This window comes from Hordeum vulgare, chromosome 5H, assembly GCF_904849725.1.
Source record: "Hordeum vulgare subsp. vulgare chromosome 5H, MorexV3_pseudomolecules_assembly, whole genome shotgun sequence".
Lineage (NCBI taxonomy): Eukaryota > Viridiplantae > Streptophyta > Magnoliopsida > Poales > Poaceae > Hordeum > Hordeum vulgare.
The window spans coordinates 564,701,027-564,722,752 of record NC_058522.1 but is presented as its reverse complement, the minus strand read 5'-3'; the positions used below and the strand labels follow the sequence as shown (position 1 = coordinate 564,722,752).

General features: G+C 45.8%; 1 protein-coding gene across 1 annotated transcript; it reads right to left on the bottom strand.

The window, feature by feature from the left end:
* Positions 1-471: 471 nt before the first annotated feature.
* On the bottom strand, positions 472-2,945 carry LOC123399269 (L-type lectin-domain containing receptor kinase SIT2-like). Its single transcript, XM_045093690.1, has one exon. The coding sequence runs from the start codon at positions 2,689-2,691 to the stop codon at positions 568-570; it is 2,124 nt and encodes a 707-aa protein (XP_044949625.1). The 5' UTR covers positions 2,692-2,945; the 3' UTR covers positions 472-567.
* Positions 2,946-21,726: the final 18,781 nt, after the last annotated feature.

The following is a 21,726-nucleotide window of genomic DNA, read 5'->3' as shown; positions in this document are numbered from 1 at the left end:
AGGATAAACAATAAAAATAATAACACTGACATCATATTTAGATGTGAGGTAGTATTATCTTAGAGCATCTCAACGGCAGCATAAAAGTTTGGTGCCCAATTTTTTTTTAACGCGTCACTGTACCATTTTTAAAGCATAGAGATCGGAGCATCTTCAACAGACGCGCGTTAATGCGACACCCAATCCAGCGGCCCCACCTGCAGCGATCCAGATTTTGCTGCGCACGCAAGCCGGCGCACCAAATATAATGCGTGGGATAACGTTTTTCAGCGCGTGTCTAAAAATTTTTAACGCACGCACAATTTTACAGCCTTCGCTGGAGCTGGCAGGCGCCCAAAAACAAATCTTTTAACGAGCGGACCACTTTTTAGTGATGCCCTTACATTTAGATGTAACATAGACGGAACCTTTTTATTTATGAAGAACACAAAAATTAGCTCACTTTGTCATATTTTTTTCTTATTGAACCTCCTTGTCTTGGTTCTGATAGAAATGCTCCTCTCTGTTGAGATGTTTGTGCACAAACAGAAGTTGAATTAGTCGCAACATATTTTTGTTAATCTAGCTTCAGTGGAAGCCACTATGAGGACGGCTGCCGTTTGTTGTCGGCGGAGTGTCGGAGTAGTGCGACGACGAGGATGGCAGCGTCGTGGCGGTGGTGACCTCGGACGTCAATGGAAACGACATTCCGACGAACTCATCGAACGCCTCGTTGTACTCGAAAGTCTTCATGCTCTTGCCGATGTCCTCCGGTGACATCTCCGGCGCCGGCACGGCGCGTTCCAGCATCTGCACCACCTGCCTCATGCCCGGCCGGCGCTCCGGGTCGGGGTGCGAGCAGAGCAGCCCCAGCTTGAGGACCAGCTCCAGGTCGTCCACGTCGCACTCGCCGATCCTCGGGTCCCGAGCCTCCGTGATCTTCCCGGCCTTCCAGCGCTGGAGGACGAGCTCGACGATCCCTGCCGGTGACGGCGACTCGCCATCAGGGTCCACCGTGAACACCACGGGCCTCCGGCCGCACGCCACCTCCAGCAGGAAGGCCCCGAAGGCGAAGACGTCGGAGCTCGTGGTGGCCATGCCGGTCTTGCTCATCTCCGGCGCGATGTACCCGAGCGTGCCGACCACGTGCGTCGCGTGCGGGTCGCCGCCGTGGTCGTAGAGCCGCGCGAAGCCGAAGTCGCTGAGCTTGCCGTTCATGTCGGCGTCGAGCAGCACGTTGCCGGACTTGATGTCCCGGTGCACCACCACCTGCTCCCACCCCTCGTGCAGGTACAGCAGCCCGGCCGCCACGCCCCGGACGATCTTGGCGCGCTGCTCCCAGCTCAACCCCGGCGCGGCGCGTCCGACTCCGAACAGGTGCTGGTCCAGGCTGCCGTTGGGCATGTAGTCGTAGACGAGCACCAGCTCGTCGCGCCGCCGGCAGTAGCCGAGGAGCTGCACCAGGTTGCGGTGGCGCAGCCGGCTCATGCTCGTGATCTCCGACAGGAACTCCTGCAGTCCCTGCTGCGACCCGTGGGACACCTTCTTGACGGCGACCTCGACGCCGGACCTCGGGAGCACGCCGTGGTACACGCGGCCGAAGCCGCCCACGCCGATGACGTCGCGGAAGCCATTGGTGGCGTCGTGCAGGTCCTTGTAGCTGATCCTGTGTGGGCTGTAGTCTATCATCTCCCAGCCTTCCTCCTCCTCGGAGAACTCCTGGCGTTGTCGGTGCCACCGTTGCCGCCGCACGACGAACGTCGCGATGGCCGCCGACACCAGGAGCAGGACCAGGACGGACAGGAGGAGCAGTATCAGGATAAGTGGAAGAGACATCCTCCTCTTGGATGATCCCGGCGGCGACGGGGGCCTCGGGAGCTTGGAGAGGTCGAGGTCCGGTGCGCGGCCGCCGCCGAGGCGAAAACTCCAGCCAAGAACGTAATGCGAGCTCATGGCGGCGCCGTTCGCCGCCGAGAAGCCGACGTAAGTGTCTTCGGCCACTGCCGACGAGAGGTTGACGTGGCACGACAAGAGCGGGCGGGCCGGCCTTGGCTCGCCCGCCGGCGACACCGTCACCTCGAGGCGCGTGCTGCCGCCGTCGTACTCGATCCACACCTGCACAGGCGCGTCGCTGCCGCCAATCAGGCTGATGTTGTCGAATCTCCTTCCGCCGAAGCCGTCGTCGTGCCAGTACCCGGCCGTGGTCGAGCTGTTGGAGTGGAGGCTGTTGACGTCGACGCCGACGTGATTCTCGTCGACGTCGTGGAACTCCAAGTCCATGACCGTGTCGAGCTCGACGGCCACGATCTGGCTCGTGCCGTCGCCCAGGCTGTTTGACGTGTTGAACAGCCCGAGGTACTTGCCGGCGACGGCGCCCGGGATGATGACCGACGGCGCGAGCGCGAAGGCGATACCGTGGCCGTGCGTGTCCGGGTACCGCGGCGCGATGGCGAACACGAAGGTGGTGGAGAAGGAGACGGGCGCGCCGGTGGAGGCGTCCCGGAATCGGAGGGGAGCTGGATGGAAACCATGGCCGAACACCTCCTTGGTGTCGTTGGTGAGCTGGAGGATGCGGGACGGGGTGATCACGGCCGTGCCGTCGGTTGCCACGCTGCCGGCGGCGAAGCCGGGGTACATGAACTCCTGATCACCGGCGACATGCCGAGAGAACAGGAGGAGGAAGATTACCGCGGCCAGCCGCCGGAGAAGCATGGCGATCGACAATCTGCAGGAGCAACGGAAGCGAGTGACGGTGGCGGCAGGGTATGGAAGTGGACGGCGTTGGCTGCCGGCGAGCCGAGGTTGCCGTCGCCGTTGCCTTCGATGAGCCGACGGGGACGGGGGAGTGTGGGAGGGTCTGGAAAGTGGAAACGAATTTGTTTTCTAGTGAGTGACTGAGTACTCAATGAAAAGAAAATCTTTATATTTATATCGACGATCTTGACTCGTTTAAATTGGAAAATAGTGCAGGAACACATTCAATTAAGCACAGCTAGGTGGTTGGACATTTATGTTCCTCAAGTTGTACTGTATTTTTCATGTAACTTTGGTCTTTTGCTGCGTGAAACTTTTTTGTCAGGAATACGCTAATGGAGTATCATATCTCTATTCTTAAAGGAAGTGTTGGTAACTTCTTTTTTCGTTCTTTTATCTTTCGTCTCACCTTCGTCTGGGTTTTTTCGTCCGGTTTTTTTGTCCATCCTTCCATCATCTTATATTTAATAACTAGCAAAAGGACCCGTGCGTTGCAACGGGAAAAAAAATTATAATCTTCAATGATGATGATCATATCATGTCTTTAAAATTTTAGGACATTTCTTGAAATGCATGAACATTTTTTGAATTAGCAAACAATTTTTTCAATTGCACAGACAAACTTTTTTTCAAAATCATGGACTTTTATTCTTTTCACCAACATTGTTTTCAAAATTATGAACATTTTTCTGAATATGCGAATGTTTTTACAAAAATTCTGAGCATTTTTTGAATTCACAAACATTTTATATTTTCTTCAAACTTTTATTTCAAAATTCCCAGTTTTATAAATTGCAAAAGTTTTTCAAAGTTCTAAATTATTTAAACTAAAAAATGGAACATAAAAATGAAAATAAAAAATGAGACTAAAAATAGAGGCACGAACTGTTTTTAAGATTTTTATACAGACTTTTGTTAAAAATCGTTGACTTTTTTTATTTTATGGACATTTTCTCAAAGTTCAAACATTTTTTTATACGCAAACATTTTTCAAAACCGCTGAGTAGTTTTTGAATTCTCAAAAAAATATGTTTTTTTGAATATTTTATTTCGAAATTCTCAGTTTCTTGAAATTGAGAAAAGTTTTTGGAAGTTCTAAATTATTTAAAGTAGAAAAATAAAATGGAACTGAAAAGATAAATAAAAAAACTAAACTAAAAAAACAGACGTCCACGCATGGGCCGGCCCAAACAGGTGTGCTGCATCTTTTTTCAACGCCCACAGCGTAATATAGGAGGTACCTACATGGGCCGGCCCAGTCTGGAGATTTTCCTGATTGAAATGTTTTTTATGACTTATAGATGGCATTGGTGGGTAATTTTAGTCAACTTTAAGGGCAATTTGGATGACGTACGGAAGAAACACTATTTGCTTTATTAGTAGGTAAAGATAAAGATGTATTTGTGTGAAAAATTAATTAAGATTAATTTATAATAAATCTTTAAAGATCACATCTAAATTAATTTATTTATTATAGATCGCTCAATCACATTAATTAATATTATTATACATCATCAAATTACATTAATTAATATTTCGTTCCTGATTTTTCTCTCTTTCTCCTCCCACTTCTCTTTGTTTTTTTCTGGTTTTTTTTGTTCCTCCTCCCATATCCCTACCCCTAATTGCTCAGTTGGTGAATATCATCCACGGTTTTTTCGTTCGTTTTGTTTTTCGTCTCACCTCTCACCACCACCTCTTCACATTGGTGTTTTCACCTTTTAATAAAAACTTTCCTAATATTTTCAAGTTTTCCTAACCAGCCATGTTTCAAATGGCAGGAACCAATTAGCTCAGTTTGCTGCATTGTCCATGTACTTTTATGCAAACAAATTTGTATATTATTTTGTTTTACTCAAAGTAAATTTGTTTAGGCTACTACGAGTCGAGTGTATTTGTTATGTAAAATCACTAATGGGACTATGTGTATGCTGGACATCTAGTGTCATAACACATTTTCTCATGCCAATGCAAGATATTGTTTGAGCTAAAAAGTTTCACTCCCCATGGCCATTTCTATGTGAAGGTGAAAACTCGATTTGTTATGTGAACCTTCCTGGTGTGTTATCTCCAATAGTCAGACGTGATTTAAGAACTTTGAATCAGCCTGAGCTGTTTGATGTCCATATTACAGAAAATGAGTTAACCTGCCTTATCAATAGTTATTTTATTTTGCCGAAGTTGACACTGAATTATTGAAGCATGATAGTTCGGCTGAAGATATCTTGGCTTCTATCCAAGTATTGCAGTGAGATAATTAGGTTGAAGATACCTTGCCTTCCTAGCATTTTCTTTTATCTCACCACATTTATTTGCAACAACAAGACTGCCCAGTTAATGACTTCCATATCTACAAATGTTTCCTTCAAATGCTTCATCACAAGATGTGTTATCTTTTCAGCTTAATTGACATCACACTCTTGGCCAAGGGATTGGGGTATGCAACCGAGTAAATTACACACTTAAAACATGATGTTCTATCAACTTCGTATTATGTTGGTGATGTTCAACCCTCAACTTTGTCGACGGATTATGTTAAGTGGAGTGGTCGTTGGGTAATGATGTTCTTTTCTTTCTGAATATACATTGATATTAATAGCGTGTTTATACCCATGATTTTTGTAGTTTTTTTATAACAAAAGGTGCAAATTGCATTGAAGATGCCTTTCTCGGGTTAACTTTTTACTGACTATAGTACCAACAAATAGTGTACTTGCATGTTTTAGTTTAAGATGACTTGGAACTTTTGTTGCCAAAGTTTAGACTGATGTATTGGCATTAGTTTTAGGATAATGTTTATTACATGAATCTATTATTAGAAGGCGTGTGATGTTTTTTTATGTATCAATGTTTACTGGATAATACTGATTAAACAAAGCACACACTCAAACCATTCAGAGACGAATCAAGGCATGCACCGATGTCCAAGTTTTCATGCACTTGACATATACCTAAGTATAGCTGAAACAAACAAAATCTATGATTGCACCAAAGACCAATAGAAGGTTGCCGGTGATTGTAAGTCTTCTAGCAAGATTCATGGTCAGAATAGAAGCACAAATTTGTTTTTATTGAAAGGTACATGGACGTGGTTTTCTCTTTAACATTCCATGTCAAATAAATGAGAGTATACCTACATAGTTATGGGTTGCTACTACAAAGAATGGGTTAATTAATGGACAGCGAAATGTGATTTGTTTTTTGTTTGCAGGGAGTGGAACGGGACTAACTAGGGTGCTTGCCAATTTACAAAGGACTCAAGAATTGCACAAATAAAAACAATATTTCGGCGAAGGAACACGTATATATATTCTTCGTTGGTCTCTCCTTGTGGTTAACTTACGAAGGAAAGATAGTATTTGTCTAAGGAAGTATATTATGTGTGTCTAGCATGAACACAGTTAGATCCTAACGCTCTATGTTTGACAATATTTATGTTAAACCTTTAAAATAGTTATGCCCCTTTTGCAACACGAGGTGGTTTATACTAGTTTTGGATGTGTCGACGCCGACGAGTACTCCGCTCGGTACCCTGACATAGGTACCTTGAAAAAGCTCGCCTCATTGTAATCTCCTCTTGGCACTACTCGCTCGATGTATGATGTTTTGAAAGTGCGTTCTATCGACTAGAGGGGGGTGAATAGGAGATTTTTAGAATTTCATCACTGAGGAAATTCCTTTTGAGGAAATTCCTCACTGATGACTAACTTACAACGGAAACAGTAAAGGATCAGAAGTGCAAACTTTCACAACATCAGTTTTTCAGAGTGAAGAATGTGAAAACATATTGCACAGTGAGCAGGCACGCAGAATACAGATGAGAAATAGCTAACGTGAAGAATTTGGGGTTGAGGAAATTCGGAGAAAGTCTTCAGCAAATTCTTCAAACAGTCACAATGAAAGTCATCAACACATAATACGGGAAAGTAAAGAGTTGAGGAATTAGAACCCGTTTCTCAGTGAAGACAGTCGTTGATGACCCAGTTCCAACTGCTGTGACAGTCGTACATCTGGTTTGGAGCGGCTAGGTATTGAAACCAAAGGACACCCAGTCCTGGGACACACAGTCCCTACCGTATTCTCCTTGAGCTAAGGGCACACAGTCCTCGCCCAACACTCGTGGTAAGTCTTCAGGGCAGACTTCCAAACCCTCACAAACTTGGTCACCTGGCGATCCACAATTGACTGCTGGAAAGCTCTAGACCATGACGCCTAACCGTCTGGAGGATGCACAGTCCTCAAAGGTAAAAGGCTTCAGTCCCACACAGGAACAACTTCTTCAGTGATGCTCAATCACTAGGTTTGGTTTGTGGTTTCGGTGGGTGGTGTATTTCCTCACTGATGATTTACTCTCGAAGGCTCTAAGGAATTTGGGTTGCTCTTATGACAAGTGTCAGTTTCTAACAGAGCAGCCAACCAGCTAGTGGTTGTGGGGGTGGCTATTTATAGCCTGGGAGCATCCCGACATGATTTGACACTAATGCCCTTAAATAATGTGACCGTTGGAGTGGATAAGACCAGTGACTTGGCGTGGTTATCGAAACGGTCGGAACCCTCAACTGTGAGAGTCCTCATGTCACTCATATTCCTCACTTGAGGCTTTTGATAGGATTAGGCTTGGATTGAGCATCATGAGGAAATTCATTCCATAGTGTAACTTCGACCCCCTTTAACAGTACGGTGTTCCTATTACTCAAATGTGAAGAAAGTAAAACAGAAAGTGTAAATCTTCATGCTTCAAATTCTTCAGAATGATATTCTTCAGGAACCACCGGACTTCTCAATATCAGTATCTTCATGAGGAATATCAATTTCATCGCAGATTCCTCGCGATTCATTTCTTCAGCTTCAGACCAATTTCTTCAACTGAAGACATGTATTTTTAGGGGTCGATATTCTTCAAATATCTCAAACTCCTCAATGACTTATAGATCCTGTGTACACTCACAAACACATTAGATACTTAACCTATAAGTCTTCAAACCACCAAAATCACTAAGGGGCACTAGGTGCACTTACAATCTCCCCCTTTTTGGTGGTTGATGACAATTAGGTTAAGTCTTCAACAGGGATTAAAAATATGAAGTGTAAATACTTATTTGAGGAATTTGAAAACAAGATTCAGAAAGACTCCCCCCTGAAGATGTGCATATCTTGAGGATTTTGCTTTTCACAGCAAATGCACATTGATGATTTATATCATGGAGATCTCCCCCTGAGTCTTGTAAATCATGCATACATATAACATATCATATGAAGAAAATGAAGATGCATGATGGCAAATGGTATCTGACGAATTCCAGCATGCGCATTAAAACTTGAGGAATAAGCATGCGCAGAAAAATGTTCAAAAGCATCAGAGTACCATCGGGCTTAAGTTACAACTAATTACATAAAAACTTCAGAAGAGCTAAGAGTTTGTAACTTAAATATAGTTTATAAGCCCCAAAAATATCCCGCTTGAAGACTAACTGTCGAGTTTCTCCCCCTTTGTCATCAAGTGACAAAAAAGGGACAAACCGAGGACTAACGCCCGTGAAGACTTCATTTCTTGGCGGTTGAGGAAGAGCCGTGATGCTTCTTGGGAGTAGTCTTCTTCCTTGGGCCGGTTGCAGTGTCGAGCTGTTCTTCATCAGATTCAGCAATGCGGAATGAATAAAAGGAGCTATCTTCAAGGTCTGCACTGGAATGGTCCTGAACTTCTTCTTGGGAGGCCACGACCAGTCAAAGTCTCGCTCAAAGTCCATTTCTTCAAGCTCAGTCTGAGTCTTCAGATGTGCAAGTGTAGCCCAGGTGCGATCAAAAACCTCATGCAGATAGTGATGGTTAATCTTCACAGAGTTCTGTGTTTCAGTGAGGGTTTTCACAATGGTACCAAACTGGCGTTTGACCCATTTGTGGTTGCGATCCACCTTCTGGTGAAGACTGAGGAGGAGCTCTCTGGTATTCAGCACGCGAGGAGGAACGGGGCTTGCTGGACGAGTCTCAGTATCGTCCCATGAAGAATAAGCTTCTGGCTCTTTGAACTGGCCATCAAGGGGCCTGCTGCCTTCTTCAATCACAGATTTTCCTTTTCCTTCAATGGGCTCGAAAGTCTTCTTGTTGACCCGGATAGGAGGCATATAACCCATGTGATTTTGGAAATCAGCGTGGAAGTTGATGCCTGTCCTTGTCCTGATGAATCTCATGATCCACGGGGCATATATTTTGTGATCAAAGGGGCACATGGCATTGTCGGCCAAAGTCCTCAAGAAGAAATCATGGATATTGATAGGAATACCGTGAATGATGTTGAATAGTATATTCTTCATGAGGCCTAGAACATCTTCTTCATCGTCATGGCCTTTGATCGGTGCAAGCACACTGCAGAGGATTCTGTAGACAGACCTGTTGGGGAACGTTGCATGGGAAACAAAAAATTTCCTACGCGCACGAAGACCTATCATGGTGATGTCCATCTATGAGAGGGGATATTCGATCTACGTACCCTTGTAGATCGCACAGCAGAAGCGTTAGTGAACGCGGTTGATGTAGTGGAACATCCTCACGTCCCTCGATCCGCCCCGCGAACCGTCCCGCGATCAGTCCCACGATCTAGTGCCGAACGGACGGCACCTCCGCGTTCAGCACACGTACAGCTCGACGATGATCTCGGCCTTCTTGATCCAGCAAGAGAGACGGAGAGGTAGATGAGTTCTCCGGCAGCGTGACGACGCTCCGGAAATTGGTGGTGATCTTATCTCAGCAGGGCTCCGCCCGAGCTCCGCAGAAACGCGATCTAGAGGTAAAACCGTGGAGATATGTGGTCGGGCTGCCGTGGCAAAGTTGTCTCAAATCAGCCCTAAAACCTCCGTATATATAGGGGGAAGAGGGGGAGCCTTGCCTTGGGGCTCAAGGAGCCCCAAGGGGTTCGGCCGAGCCAAGGGGGGGAGTCCTCCCCTTCCAAACTGAATCCAACTAGGTTTGGAAGGAGGAGTCCTTCCCCTTTTTCCCACCTCCTCTTTTTTTTCTTTTCTCTTTGATTTTCTTCCTATGGCGCATAGGGCCTTCTTGGGCTGTCCCACCAGCCCACTAAGGGATGGTGCGCCACCCCCAAGGCCTATGGGCTTCCCCGGGGTGGGTCCCCCCCCCCCCCCGGTGAACACCCGGAACCCATTCGTCATTCCCGATACATTCCCGGTAACTCCAAAAACCTTCCGGTAATCAAATGAGGTCATCCTATATATCAATATTCGTTTCCGGACTATTCCGAAAACCCTCGTGACGTCTGTGATCTCATCCGGGACTCCGAACAACATTCGGTAACCAACCATATAACTCAAATACGCATAAAACAACGTCAAACCTTAAGTGTGCAGACCCTGCGGGTTCGAGAACTATGCAGACATGACCCGAGTGACTCCTCGGTCAATATCCAATAGCGGGACCTGGATGCCCATATTGGATCCCACATATTCTACGAAGATCTTATCGTTTGAACCTCAGTGCCAAGGATTCATATAATCCCGTATGTCATTCCCTTTGTCCTTCGGTATGTTACTTGCCCGAGATTCGATCGTCAGTATCCGCATACCTATTTCAATCTCGTTTACCGGCAAGTCTCTTTACTCGTTCCGTAATACAAGATCCCGCAACTTACACTAAGTCACATTGCTTGCAAGGCTTGTGTGTGATGTTGTATTACCGAGTGGGCCCCGAGATACCTCTCCGTCACACGGAGTGACAAATCCCAGTCTCGATCCATACTAACTCAACGAACACCTTCGGAGATACCTGTAGAGCATCTTTATAGTCACCCAGTTACGTTGCGACGTTTGATACACACAAAGAATTCCTCCGGTGTCAGTGAGTTATATGATCTCATGGTCATAGGAACAAATACTTGACACGCAGAAAACAGTAGCAACAAAATGACACGATCAATATGCTGTTGGAAATATGCCCTAGAGGCAATAATAAAATGGTTATTATCATATTTCCTTTTTCATGATAATCGTCTATCGTTCATGCTATAATTGTATTAACAGGAAACAGTAATACATGTGTGAATGAATAGATCACAATGTGTCCCTAGCAAGCCTCTAGTTGGCTAGCTCGTTAGTAAATAGATGATCATGGTTTCCTGATCATGGGCATTAGACGTCATTCATAATGGGTTCACATCATTGGGAGAATGATGTGATGGACAAGACCCAATCCTAAGCCTAGCACTAGATCGTATTGTTCGTATGCTAATGCTTTTCTAATGTCAAGTATCTTTTCCTTCGACCGTGAGATTGTGCAACTCCCGGATACCGTAGGAGTGCTTTGGGTGTATCAAACGTCACAACGTAACTGGATGACTATAAAGGTGCACTACGGGTACCTCCGAAAGTGTCTGTTGGGTTGGCACGAATCGAGATCGGGATTTGTCACTCCGTGAGACGGAGAGGTATCTCTGGGCCCACTCGATAGAACATCATCATGAGCTCAATGTGACTAAGGGGTTAGTCGCACAATGACGTGCTACGGAACGAGTAAAGAGACTTACCGGTAACGAGATTGAACAAGGTATAGGTATACCGACGATCGAATCTCGGGCAAGTTCTATACCGACAGACAAAGGGAATCGTATACGGGATTGATTGAATCCTTGACATCGTGGTTCATCCGATGAGATCATCGTGGAGCTAGTGGGAGCCACCATGGGTATCCAGACCCCGCTGATGGTTATTGGCCAGAGAGGTGTCTCGGTCATGTCTGCCTGTCTCCCGAACCCGTAGGGTCTACACACTTAAGGTTCGATGACGCTAGGGTTATAGGGAATTATTGTACGAGGTTACCGAAAGTTGTTCGGAGTCCCGGATGAGATCCCAGACGTCACGAGGAGTTGCGGAATGGTCCGGAGGTAAAGATTGATATATAGGACGGATGGTTTCGGACACCGGAAGTGTTTCGGGCATCACCGGTAACGTACCGGGACCACCGGGACCACCAGAGGTGGTCCCGGGGGACCACCGAAGGGGGGCAACGACCCCGGGAGGTAAGGTGGGCCAAGTGGGGGTGGGAACCAGCCCCTAGGTGGGCTGGTGCGCCTCCCCACTCAGCCCATGGCGCAAGGGAAAGGAAAAGGGGGGGGGCAAACCCTAGGCCAGGTGGGCCTAAGGCCCACCAGTGGGTGCGCCACCCCCTCCTCCCCCTCTGGCCGCCACACCTCCCATCTGGGAGGGATGCCGCACCCCCTAGGATGGGAACCCTAGGGGTGGCACCCCCTCTCCCCTTCCCCTATATATAGTGGGCACTTTTGGCCTTTGAAGGACACGGTTTTCCCTCTCCCTCGGCGCAGCCCTGCTCTTCTTCCTCCTCCTCTCCGACGGTGCTTGGCGAAGCCCTGCCGGGAGACCTCGTCTCTCCACCGATACCACGCCGTCGTGTTGCTGGACTTCTTCCCCAACCTCTCCCTCCTCCTTGCTGGATCAAGGTGCGGGAGACGTCATCGGGCTGCACGTGTGTTGAACGCGGAGGTGCCGTTGTTCGGCACTAGATCGGAATCGCCGCGAGTACGACTCCATCAACCGCGTTCTAGCAACGCTTCCGCTTAGCGATCTTCAAAGGTATGAAGATGCTCTTACCCCTCTCTCGTTGCTGGTCTTTCCATAGGAAGATCTGAACATGCGTAGGAAATTTTTTGAATTTATGCTACGTCGCCAACAGTGGCATCCGAGCCAGGTTTTCTATGCGTAGATTCTATGCACGAGTAGAACACAAAAGTTGTGGGCGATGGTTTGTCAATTTGCTTGACGTTACTAGTATTATTATTTTCTGGCGGTATTGTGGGATGAAGCGGCCCGGACCGACCTTACACTACGCTTACGTGAGACTGGTTCCACCGACAGATATGCATATCGTGCATAAAGGTGGCTAGCGGGTGTCTGTCTCTCCTACTCTAGTCAGATTGGATTTGATGAAAAGGGTCCTTATGAAGGGTAAATAGCTTTGGCATATCATCGTTGTATCTGTCACGTAGGTAAGAAGGCGTTCTTGCTAGAAACCCAAATCAGCCACGTAAAACTTGCAACAACAATTAGAGGACGTCTAACTTGTTTTTGCAGGGTTTGACATGTGATGTGATATGGCCAAAGTTGTGATGTTGCATGTATGATGTATGAGATGATCATGTTATTGTAATAGGTTTCACGACTTGCATGTCGATGAGTATGACAACCGGCAGGAGCCATAGGAGTTGTCTTAATTTATTGTATGAGATGCAACGCCATGTGCTTACTACTTTTACTTCATTGCTAACGGTTAGCCATAGTAGTAGTGATAGTAGTAGTTGGCGTGACGACTTCACGGAGACACGATGATGGAGATCATGATGATGGAGATCATGGTGTCACGCCGGTGACGATGATGATCATGCGATGCCTGAAGATGGAGATCGAAAGAGCAAAGATGATAATGGCCATATCATGTCACTATATGATTGCATTGTGATGTTTATCATGTTTTACATCTTATTGCTTAAAACGACGGTAGCATAATAAGATGATCCCTTTTAAAATTTCGAGAACGTATTCCCCTAAGTGTGCACCGTTGCGAAGGTTCGTTGTCTCGAAGCACCACGTTATGATCGGGTGTGATAGATTCTAACGTTCGCATACAACGGGTGTAAGCCAGATTTACACACGCGAAACACCTAGGTTGGCTCAACGAGCTTAGCATGTACAGACATGACCTCGAATACAAGAGACCGAAAGGTCGAACATGAGTCGTATGGTTGAATACGATCAGCATGAAGTTGCTCACCATGGTGACTAGTCCGTCTCACGTGATGATCGGACACGGGTTAGTCAACATGGATCATGTATCACTTAGATGACTAGAGGGATGTCGATTTAAGTGGGAGTTCATACTTAATTTGATTAAATGAACTTAATTGTCATGAACTTAGTCTAAAAGTTGTCTTTATAAATATTGTAGATGTCCAAGTCAACCTCAACTTCAACGCATTCCTAGAGAAAAACAAGCTGAATGATGATGGTAGCAACTATGCGGACTGGGTTCGCAACCTGAAGCTCATCCTTGAAGCAACTAAAAAGGCTTATGTCCTTAATGCGCCGCTAGGTGACCCTCCCGCTCCCGCAGCAGCCCAGGACATTCTAAACGTCTGGCAAGCGCGGAGTAATGACTACTCTCTGGTCAGGTGCGGCATGTTATACAGTTTAGAAACGGGGCTCCAAAGGCGTTTTGAGCAACACGGGGCATATGAGATGTTCCAGGAGCTGAAGCTAGTTTTTCAAGCTCATGCCCGTGTCGAGAGATATGAAGTCTCCGACAAGTTCTTCAGCTGTAAGATGGAGGAGAACAGTTCTGTCAGTGAGCACATACTCAAAATGTCTGGGTTACACGGTCATCTGACTTCACTTGGAGTTGAACTTCCGGATGATGCTATCATTGACAGAATCCTCCAGTCTCTCCCACCAAGCTACAAAGGCTTTGTGCTTAACTACAACATGCAAGGGATGGAGAAGACCATTCCCGAGTTGTACTCGATGCTCAAGTCTGTAGAAGTAGAAATCAAGAAGGAGCATCAAGTGTTGATGGTCAACAAGACCACTAGTTTCAAGAAAGGCAGGGGTAAGAAGAACTTCAAGAAGGACGGCAAAGCTGTTGCCGCGCCCGGTAAGCCAGATGCCGGGAAGAAGAAAAAGAACGGACCCAAGCCTGAGACTGAGTGCTTCTATTGCAAGGGAAAAGGTCACTCGAAGCGGAATTGCCCCAAATACTTAGCGGACAAGAAGGCCGGCAACGTTAAAGGTATATGTGATATACATGTTATTGATGTGTACCTTACCAGCGCTCGTAGTAGCTCCTGGGTATTTGATACCGGTGTTGTTGCTCACATTTGCAACTCAAAGCAGGAACTGCGGAATAAGCGGAGACTGGCCAAGGACGAGGTGACGATGCGCGTCGGGAATGGTTCAAAGGTCGATGTGATCGCCGTCGGCACGCTACCTCTACATCTACCGTCGGGATTAGTTTTAAACCTTAATAACTGTTATTTAGTACCAGCTTTAAGCATGAACATTGTATCAGGGTCTTGCTTAATGCGAGACGGCTACTCATTTAAGTCAGAGAATAATGGTTGTTCTATTTATATGAGTGATATGTTTTATGGTCATGCCCCACTGGTGAATGGTTTATTCTTGATGAATCTCGATCGTGATGTTACACATATTCATAGTGTGAGTACCAAAAGATGCAAAGTTGATAATGATAGTCCCACATACTTGTGGCACTGCCGCCTTGGTCATATCGGCGTTAAGCGCATGAAGAAGCTCCATACTGATGGACTGCTAGAGTCTCTTGACTTTGAATCATTTGACACATGCGAACCGTGCCTCATGGGCAAGATGACTAAGACTCCATTCTCAGGAATAATGGAGAGAGCAACCGACTTATTGGAAACAATACATACTGATGTGTGTGGTCCAATGAACGTTGAAGCTCGCGGTGGTTATCGTTATGTTCTCACTCTCACCGATGATTTGAGTAGGTATGGGTATATCTACTTGATGAAGCACAAATCTGAGACGTTTGAAAAGTTCAAGGAATTCCAGAGTGAGGTTGAGAATCAACGTGACAGAAAAATTAAATGTCTACGATCTGATTGTGGAGGAGAATATTGGAGTCACGAGTTTGGCACACACCTAAGAAAGTGTGGAATCGTTTCACAACTAACGCCGCCTGGCACACCGCAGCGCAACGGAGTGTCTGAACGTCGTAATCACACTTTATTAGATATGGTGTGATCTATTATGTCTCTCACCGACTTACCGCTATCATTTTGGGGATACACATTAGAAACTGCAGCATTCACTTTAAATAGGGCACCGTCTAAATCCGTTGAGACGACACCGTATGAACTATGGTTTGGCAAGAAACCTAAGTTGTCGTTTCTTAAAGTTTGGGGCTGCGATGCTTATGTGAAGAAACTTCAACCAGAAAAGCTCGAACCCAAAGCGGAGAAATGCGTATTCATAGGATACCCTAAGGAAACTATTGGGTATACCTTCTATCTTAGATCCGAAGGTAAAACCTTTGTTGCCAAGAACGGATCCTTTCTAGAGAAAGAGTTTCTCTCGAAAGAAGTAAGTGGGAGGAAGGTAGAACTTGATGAGGTAATTACACCCCCTCTCGAACAGGAAAGTAGCGCAGCACATGAAGTTGTTCCTGTGGCGCCTACACCGACTGAAGAGGAAGTTAATGATGATGATCATGAAGCTTCGGATCAAGTTACTACTGAACCGCGAAGGTCCACAAGGGTACGCTCCGCACCAGAGTGGTACGGCAACCCTGTGATGGAAATCATGTTGTTAGACAACGGTGAACCTTCGAACTATGAAGAAGCGATGGCGGGCCCGGATTCCAACAAATGGCTTGAGGCCATGAAATCCGAGATAGGATCCATGTATGAGAACAAAGTATGGACTTTGGTGGACTTGCCCGATGACCGGCGAGCCATAGAAAATAAATGGATCTTCAAGAAGAAGACTGATGCAAACGGTAATGTAACCGTTTACAAAGCTCGACTTGTCGCAAAGGGTTTTCGACAAATTCAAGGAGTTGACTACGAAGAGACTTTCTCTCCCGTAGCGAAGCTGAAATCAGTCTGAATCATGTTAGCAATTGCCGCCTTTTATGACTATGAAATTTGGCAAATGGACGTCAAAACAGCGTTCCTTAACGGGAACCTTAAGGAAGAGTTGTATATGATGCAACCAGAAGGTTTTGTCGACCCTAAGGGTGCTAACAAAGTGTGCAAGCTCCAGCGCTCCATCTATGGGCTGGTGCAAGCATCTTAGAGTTGGAACATTCGCTTTAATGAGGTGATTAAAGCGTTTGGGTTCATACAGGTTTACGGAGAAGCCTGTCTGTACAAGAAAGTGAGTGGGAGCTCTGTAGCTTTCCTCGTACTATATGTGGATGACATATTATTGATGAGGAATGATATAGAGATGTTGGAGAGCATAAAGGCCTATTTGAACAAGAGTTTTTCAATGAAGGACCTTGGAGAAGCTGCATACATATTAGGCATCAAGATCTATAGAGATAGATCGAGACGCCTCATAGGTCTTTCGCAAAGTACATACCTTGACAAGATATTGAAGAAGTTCAATATGGAAAACTCAAAGAAAGGGTTCTTGCCAGTTTTGCAAGGTATGAGATTGAGTAAGACTCAGTCGCCGACCACGGCAGCAGATAGAGAGAAGATGAGTTCTGTCCCCTACGCTTCAGCCGTGGGCTCTCTAATGTATGCCATGCTGTGTACCAGACCTGATATAAACCTTGCCATAAGCTTGGTAGGGAGGTACCAAAGTAATCCCGGTGCAGAACACTGGACAACGGTCAAGAATATCCTTAAGTACCTGAAAAGGACTAAGGAAATGTTTCTCGTTTATGGAGGTGACGAAGAGCTCGTCGTAAAGGGTTACGTCGACGCTAGCTTCGACATAGATCTGGATGACTCTAAGTCACAAACCGGATACGTATATGTGTTGAATGGTGGGGCAGTGAGCTGGTGCAGCAGCAAGCAAGAAGTCGTGGCAGCATCTACATGTTAAGCGGAGTACATAGCTGCTTCAGAAGCGGCTCATGAAGGAATTTGGATGAAGGAGCAAATCACCGACCTTGGAGTGGTTCCAAGCACGTCGGGTCCTATGACACTCTTCTGTGATAACACTGGAGCCATTGCCATAGCCAAGGAGCCCAGGTTTCACCGGAAGACGAAGCACATCAAGCGCCGCTACAACTCCATCCAGGACCATGTCCAGAGTGGAGTGATAGATATTTGTAAAGTACACACGGATCTGAATATTGCACACCCGTTGACTAAACCTCTTCCACGAGCAAAACATGATCAACACCATGATGCTATGGGTGTTCGATACATCACAATGTAACTAGATTATTGACTCTAGTGCAAGTGGGAGACTGTTGGAAATATGCCCTAGAGGCAATAATAAAATGGTTATTATCATATTTCCTTTTTCATGATAATCGTCTATCGTTCATGCTATAATTGTATTAACAGGAAACAGTAATACATGTGTGAATGAATAGATCACAATGTGTCCCTAGCAAGCCTCTAGTTGGCTAGCTCGTTAGTAAATAGATGATCATGGTTTCCTGATCATGGGCATTAGACGTCATTCATAATGGGTTCACATCATTGGGAGAATGATGTGATGGACAAGACCCAATCCTAAGCCTAGCACTAGATCGTATTGTTCGTATGCTAATGCTTTTCTAATGTCAAGTATCTTTTCCTTCGACCGTGAGATTGTGCAACTCCCGGATACCGTAGGAGTGCTTTGGGTGTATCAAACGTCACAACGTAATTGGATGACTATAAAGGTGCACTACGGGTACCTCCGAAAGTGTCTGTTGGGTTGGCACGAATCGAGATCGGGATTTGTCACTCCGTGAGACGGAGAGGTATCTCTGGGCCCACTCGATAGAACATCATCATGAGCTCAATGTGACTAAGGGGTTAGTCGCACAATGACGTGCTACGGAACGAGTAAAGAGACTTACCGGTAACGAGATTGAACAAGGTATAGGTATACCGACGATCGAATCTCGGGCAAGTTCTATACCGACAGACAAAGGGAATCGTATACGGGATTGATTGAATCCTTGACATCGTGGTTCATCCGATGAGATCATCGTGGAGCTAGTGGGAGCCACCATGGGTATCCAGACCCCGCTGATGGTTATTGGCCAGAGAGGTGTCTCGGTCATGTCTGCCTGTCTCCCGAACCCGTAGGGTCTACACACTTAAGGTTCGATGACGCTAGGGTTATAGGGAATTATTGTACGAGGTTACCGAAAGTTGTTCGGAGTCCCGGATGAGATCCCAGACGTCACGAGGAGTTGCGGAATGGTCCGGAGGTAAAGATTGATATATAGGACGGATGGTTTCGGATTGATGGTCCGGAGGTAAAGTAGATCTTAATGCCTAGAATGTAAGCAGCTTCTCCTAGGTCCTTCATAGAGAAACTTTTATTCAAGTAATCCTTTATGCTCTCCAAAAAATCTACGTTGTTTCCAATCAGCAATATGTCATCCACATATAATATTAGAAACGCCAGAGAGCTCCCACTCACTCTCTTGTAAATACAAGATTCTCCAACCACTTGTATAAACCCAAATGCTTTGATCACCTCATCAAAGTGTTTGTTCCAACTCCGAGATGCTTGCACCAGTCCATAAATGGATCGCTGGAGCTTGCACACCTTGTTAGCATTCTTAGGATCGAAAAAACCTTCGGGTTGCATCATATAAAACTCTTCCTTAAGGAAACCGTTAAGGAACGCCGTTTTGACATCCATCTGCGAGATTTCTTAATCGAAAAATGCAGCTATTGCTAACATGATTCTGACGGACTTAAGCATCGCTACGGGTGAGAATGTCTCATCGTAGTCAACTCCTTGAACTTGTGAAAAACCCTTTGCCACAAGTCGAGCTTTATAAACGGTCACATTGCCGTCAGCGTCCGTCTTCCTCTTAAAGATCCATTTGTTCTGAATAGCCTTGCGGCCCTCAGGTAGTACTTCCAAAGTCCACACTTTGTTTTCATACATGGATCCTATCTCGGACTTCATGGACTCTAGCCCTTTGTTGGAATCTGGGCCCACCATTGCTTCTTCATAATTTGCAGGTTCATTGTTGTCTAACAACATGATTGACAAAACGGGATTACCGTACCACTTTGGAGCAGCACGTGGTCTCGTCGACCTGCGTGGTTCGACAGAAACTTGAACCAGAGTTTCATGATCACCATCATTAACTTCCTCCTCAACCGGCATCGCAACGACAGAGGTTTCCCCTTGCCCTGCGCCACCATCTAGAGGGATGAGAGGTTCGACAACCTCATCAAGTTCTATCTTCCTCCCACTCAATTCTCTCGAGAGAAACTCCTTCTCGAGAAAAGCTCCATTTTTAGCAACAAATACTTTGCCCTCGGATTTGAGATAGAAGGTGTACCCAACCGTATCTTTTGGGTAACCTATGAAGATGCACTTTTCCTCTTTGGGTTCCAGCTTTTCAGGCTGAAGCTTTTTGACATAAGCATCACATCCCCAAACTTTAAGAAACGACAACTTTGGCCTTTTGCCATACCACAGTTCGTATGGTGTCGTCTCAACGGATTTTGATGGTGCCCTATTTAAAGTGAGTGCAGCTGTGTCTAATGCATAACCCAAAAATGATAACGGCAAATCGTTAAGAGACATCATAGATCGCACCATCTCTAATAAAGTACGATTACGACGTTCGGACATACCATTACGCTGTGGTGTTCCAGGCGGTGTCAACTGTGAAACAATTCCACATTGTCTTAAGTGAGTACCAAACTCGAAACTCAGATATTCACCCCCACGATTAGACCGTAGGAACTTGATCTTCTTGTTACGATGATTTTCAACTTCACTCTGAAATTGCTTGAACTTTTCAAATGTTTCAGACTTGTGCTTCATTAAGTAGACATAACCATATCTACTCAAATCGTCAGTGAAGGTGAGAAAATAACGATATCCGCCGCGTGCCTCTACGCTCATCGGACCGCACACATCGGTATGTATGATTTCCAACAAGTCACTGGCACGCTCCATTGTTCCGGAGAACGGAGTTTTAGTCATCTTGCCCATGAGGCATGGTTCGCACGTGTCAAGTGAATCAAAGTCAAGTGACTCCAAAAGTCCACCGGCATGGAGTTTCTTCATGCGCTTTACACCAATATGACCTAAGCGGCAGTGCCAAAAAAATATGGCGCTATCATTGTTAACTCTAACTCTTTTGGTCTCAATGTTATGTATGTGTGTATCACTATCAAGATTCAATATGAACAATCCTCTCACATTGGGTGCATGACCATAAAAGATGTTACTCATAGAAATAGAACAACCGTTATTCTCTGACTTAAAAGAGTAACCGTCTCGCAATAAACAAGATCCAGATATAATGTTCATGCTCAACAGAGGCACTAAATAACAATGATTTAAGTTCATAACTAATCCTGATGGTAACTGAAGTGAAACTGTGCCGATGGCGATTGCATCAACCTTGGAACCATTTCCTACGTGCATCGTCACTTCATCTTTCGCCAGCCTTCGTCTATTCCGCAGTTCCTGTTTCGAGTTGCAAATATGAGCAACAGAACCGGTATCGAATACCCAGGCACTACTACGAGAGTCGGTCAAGTACACATCAATAACATGTATATCAAATATACCTGATTTTTCTTTGGCCGCCTTCTTATCAGCCAGATACTTGGGGCAGTTGCGCTTCCAGTGACCCATACCCTTGCAATAGTAACACTCTGTTTCAGGCTTAGGTCCAGCTTTGGGTTTCTTCGCCGGATTGGCAACAGGCTTGCCGCTCTTCTTTGAATTACCCTTCTTGCCTTTGCCATTTCTCTTGAAACTAGTGGTCTTATTCACCATCAACACTTGATGCTCTTTACGGAGTTCAGACTCTGCGACTTTTAGCATCGCAAACAACTCGCCGGGTGACTTGTTCATCCCTTGCATGTTGTAGTTCAACACAAAGCCTTTATAGCTTGGCGGCAGTGATTGAAGGATTCTGTCAGTGATAGCCTCTTGCGGGAGTTCAATCCCCAGCTCAGCTAGACGGTTTGAGTACCCAGACATTTTGAGCACATGTTCACTGACAGACGAATTCTCCTCCATCTGGCAAGCATAGAATTTATCGGAGGTCTCATACCTCTCGATCCGGGCGTTCTTCTGAAAGATAAACTTCAACTCCTGGAACATCTCATATGCTCCATGACGCTCAAAGCAACGTTGAAGTCTCAGTTCTAAGCCATACAAGACTGCACATTGAACTACTGAGTAGTCCTCCTTACGTGTTAACCAAGCGTTCTTAACATCCTGGTCAGCCGTAGCGGGTGGTTCATCTCCTAGCGCAGCATTAAGGACATAATCCTTC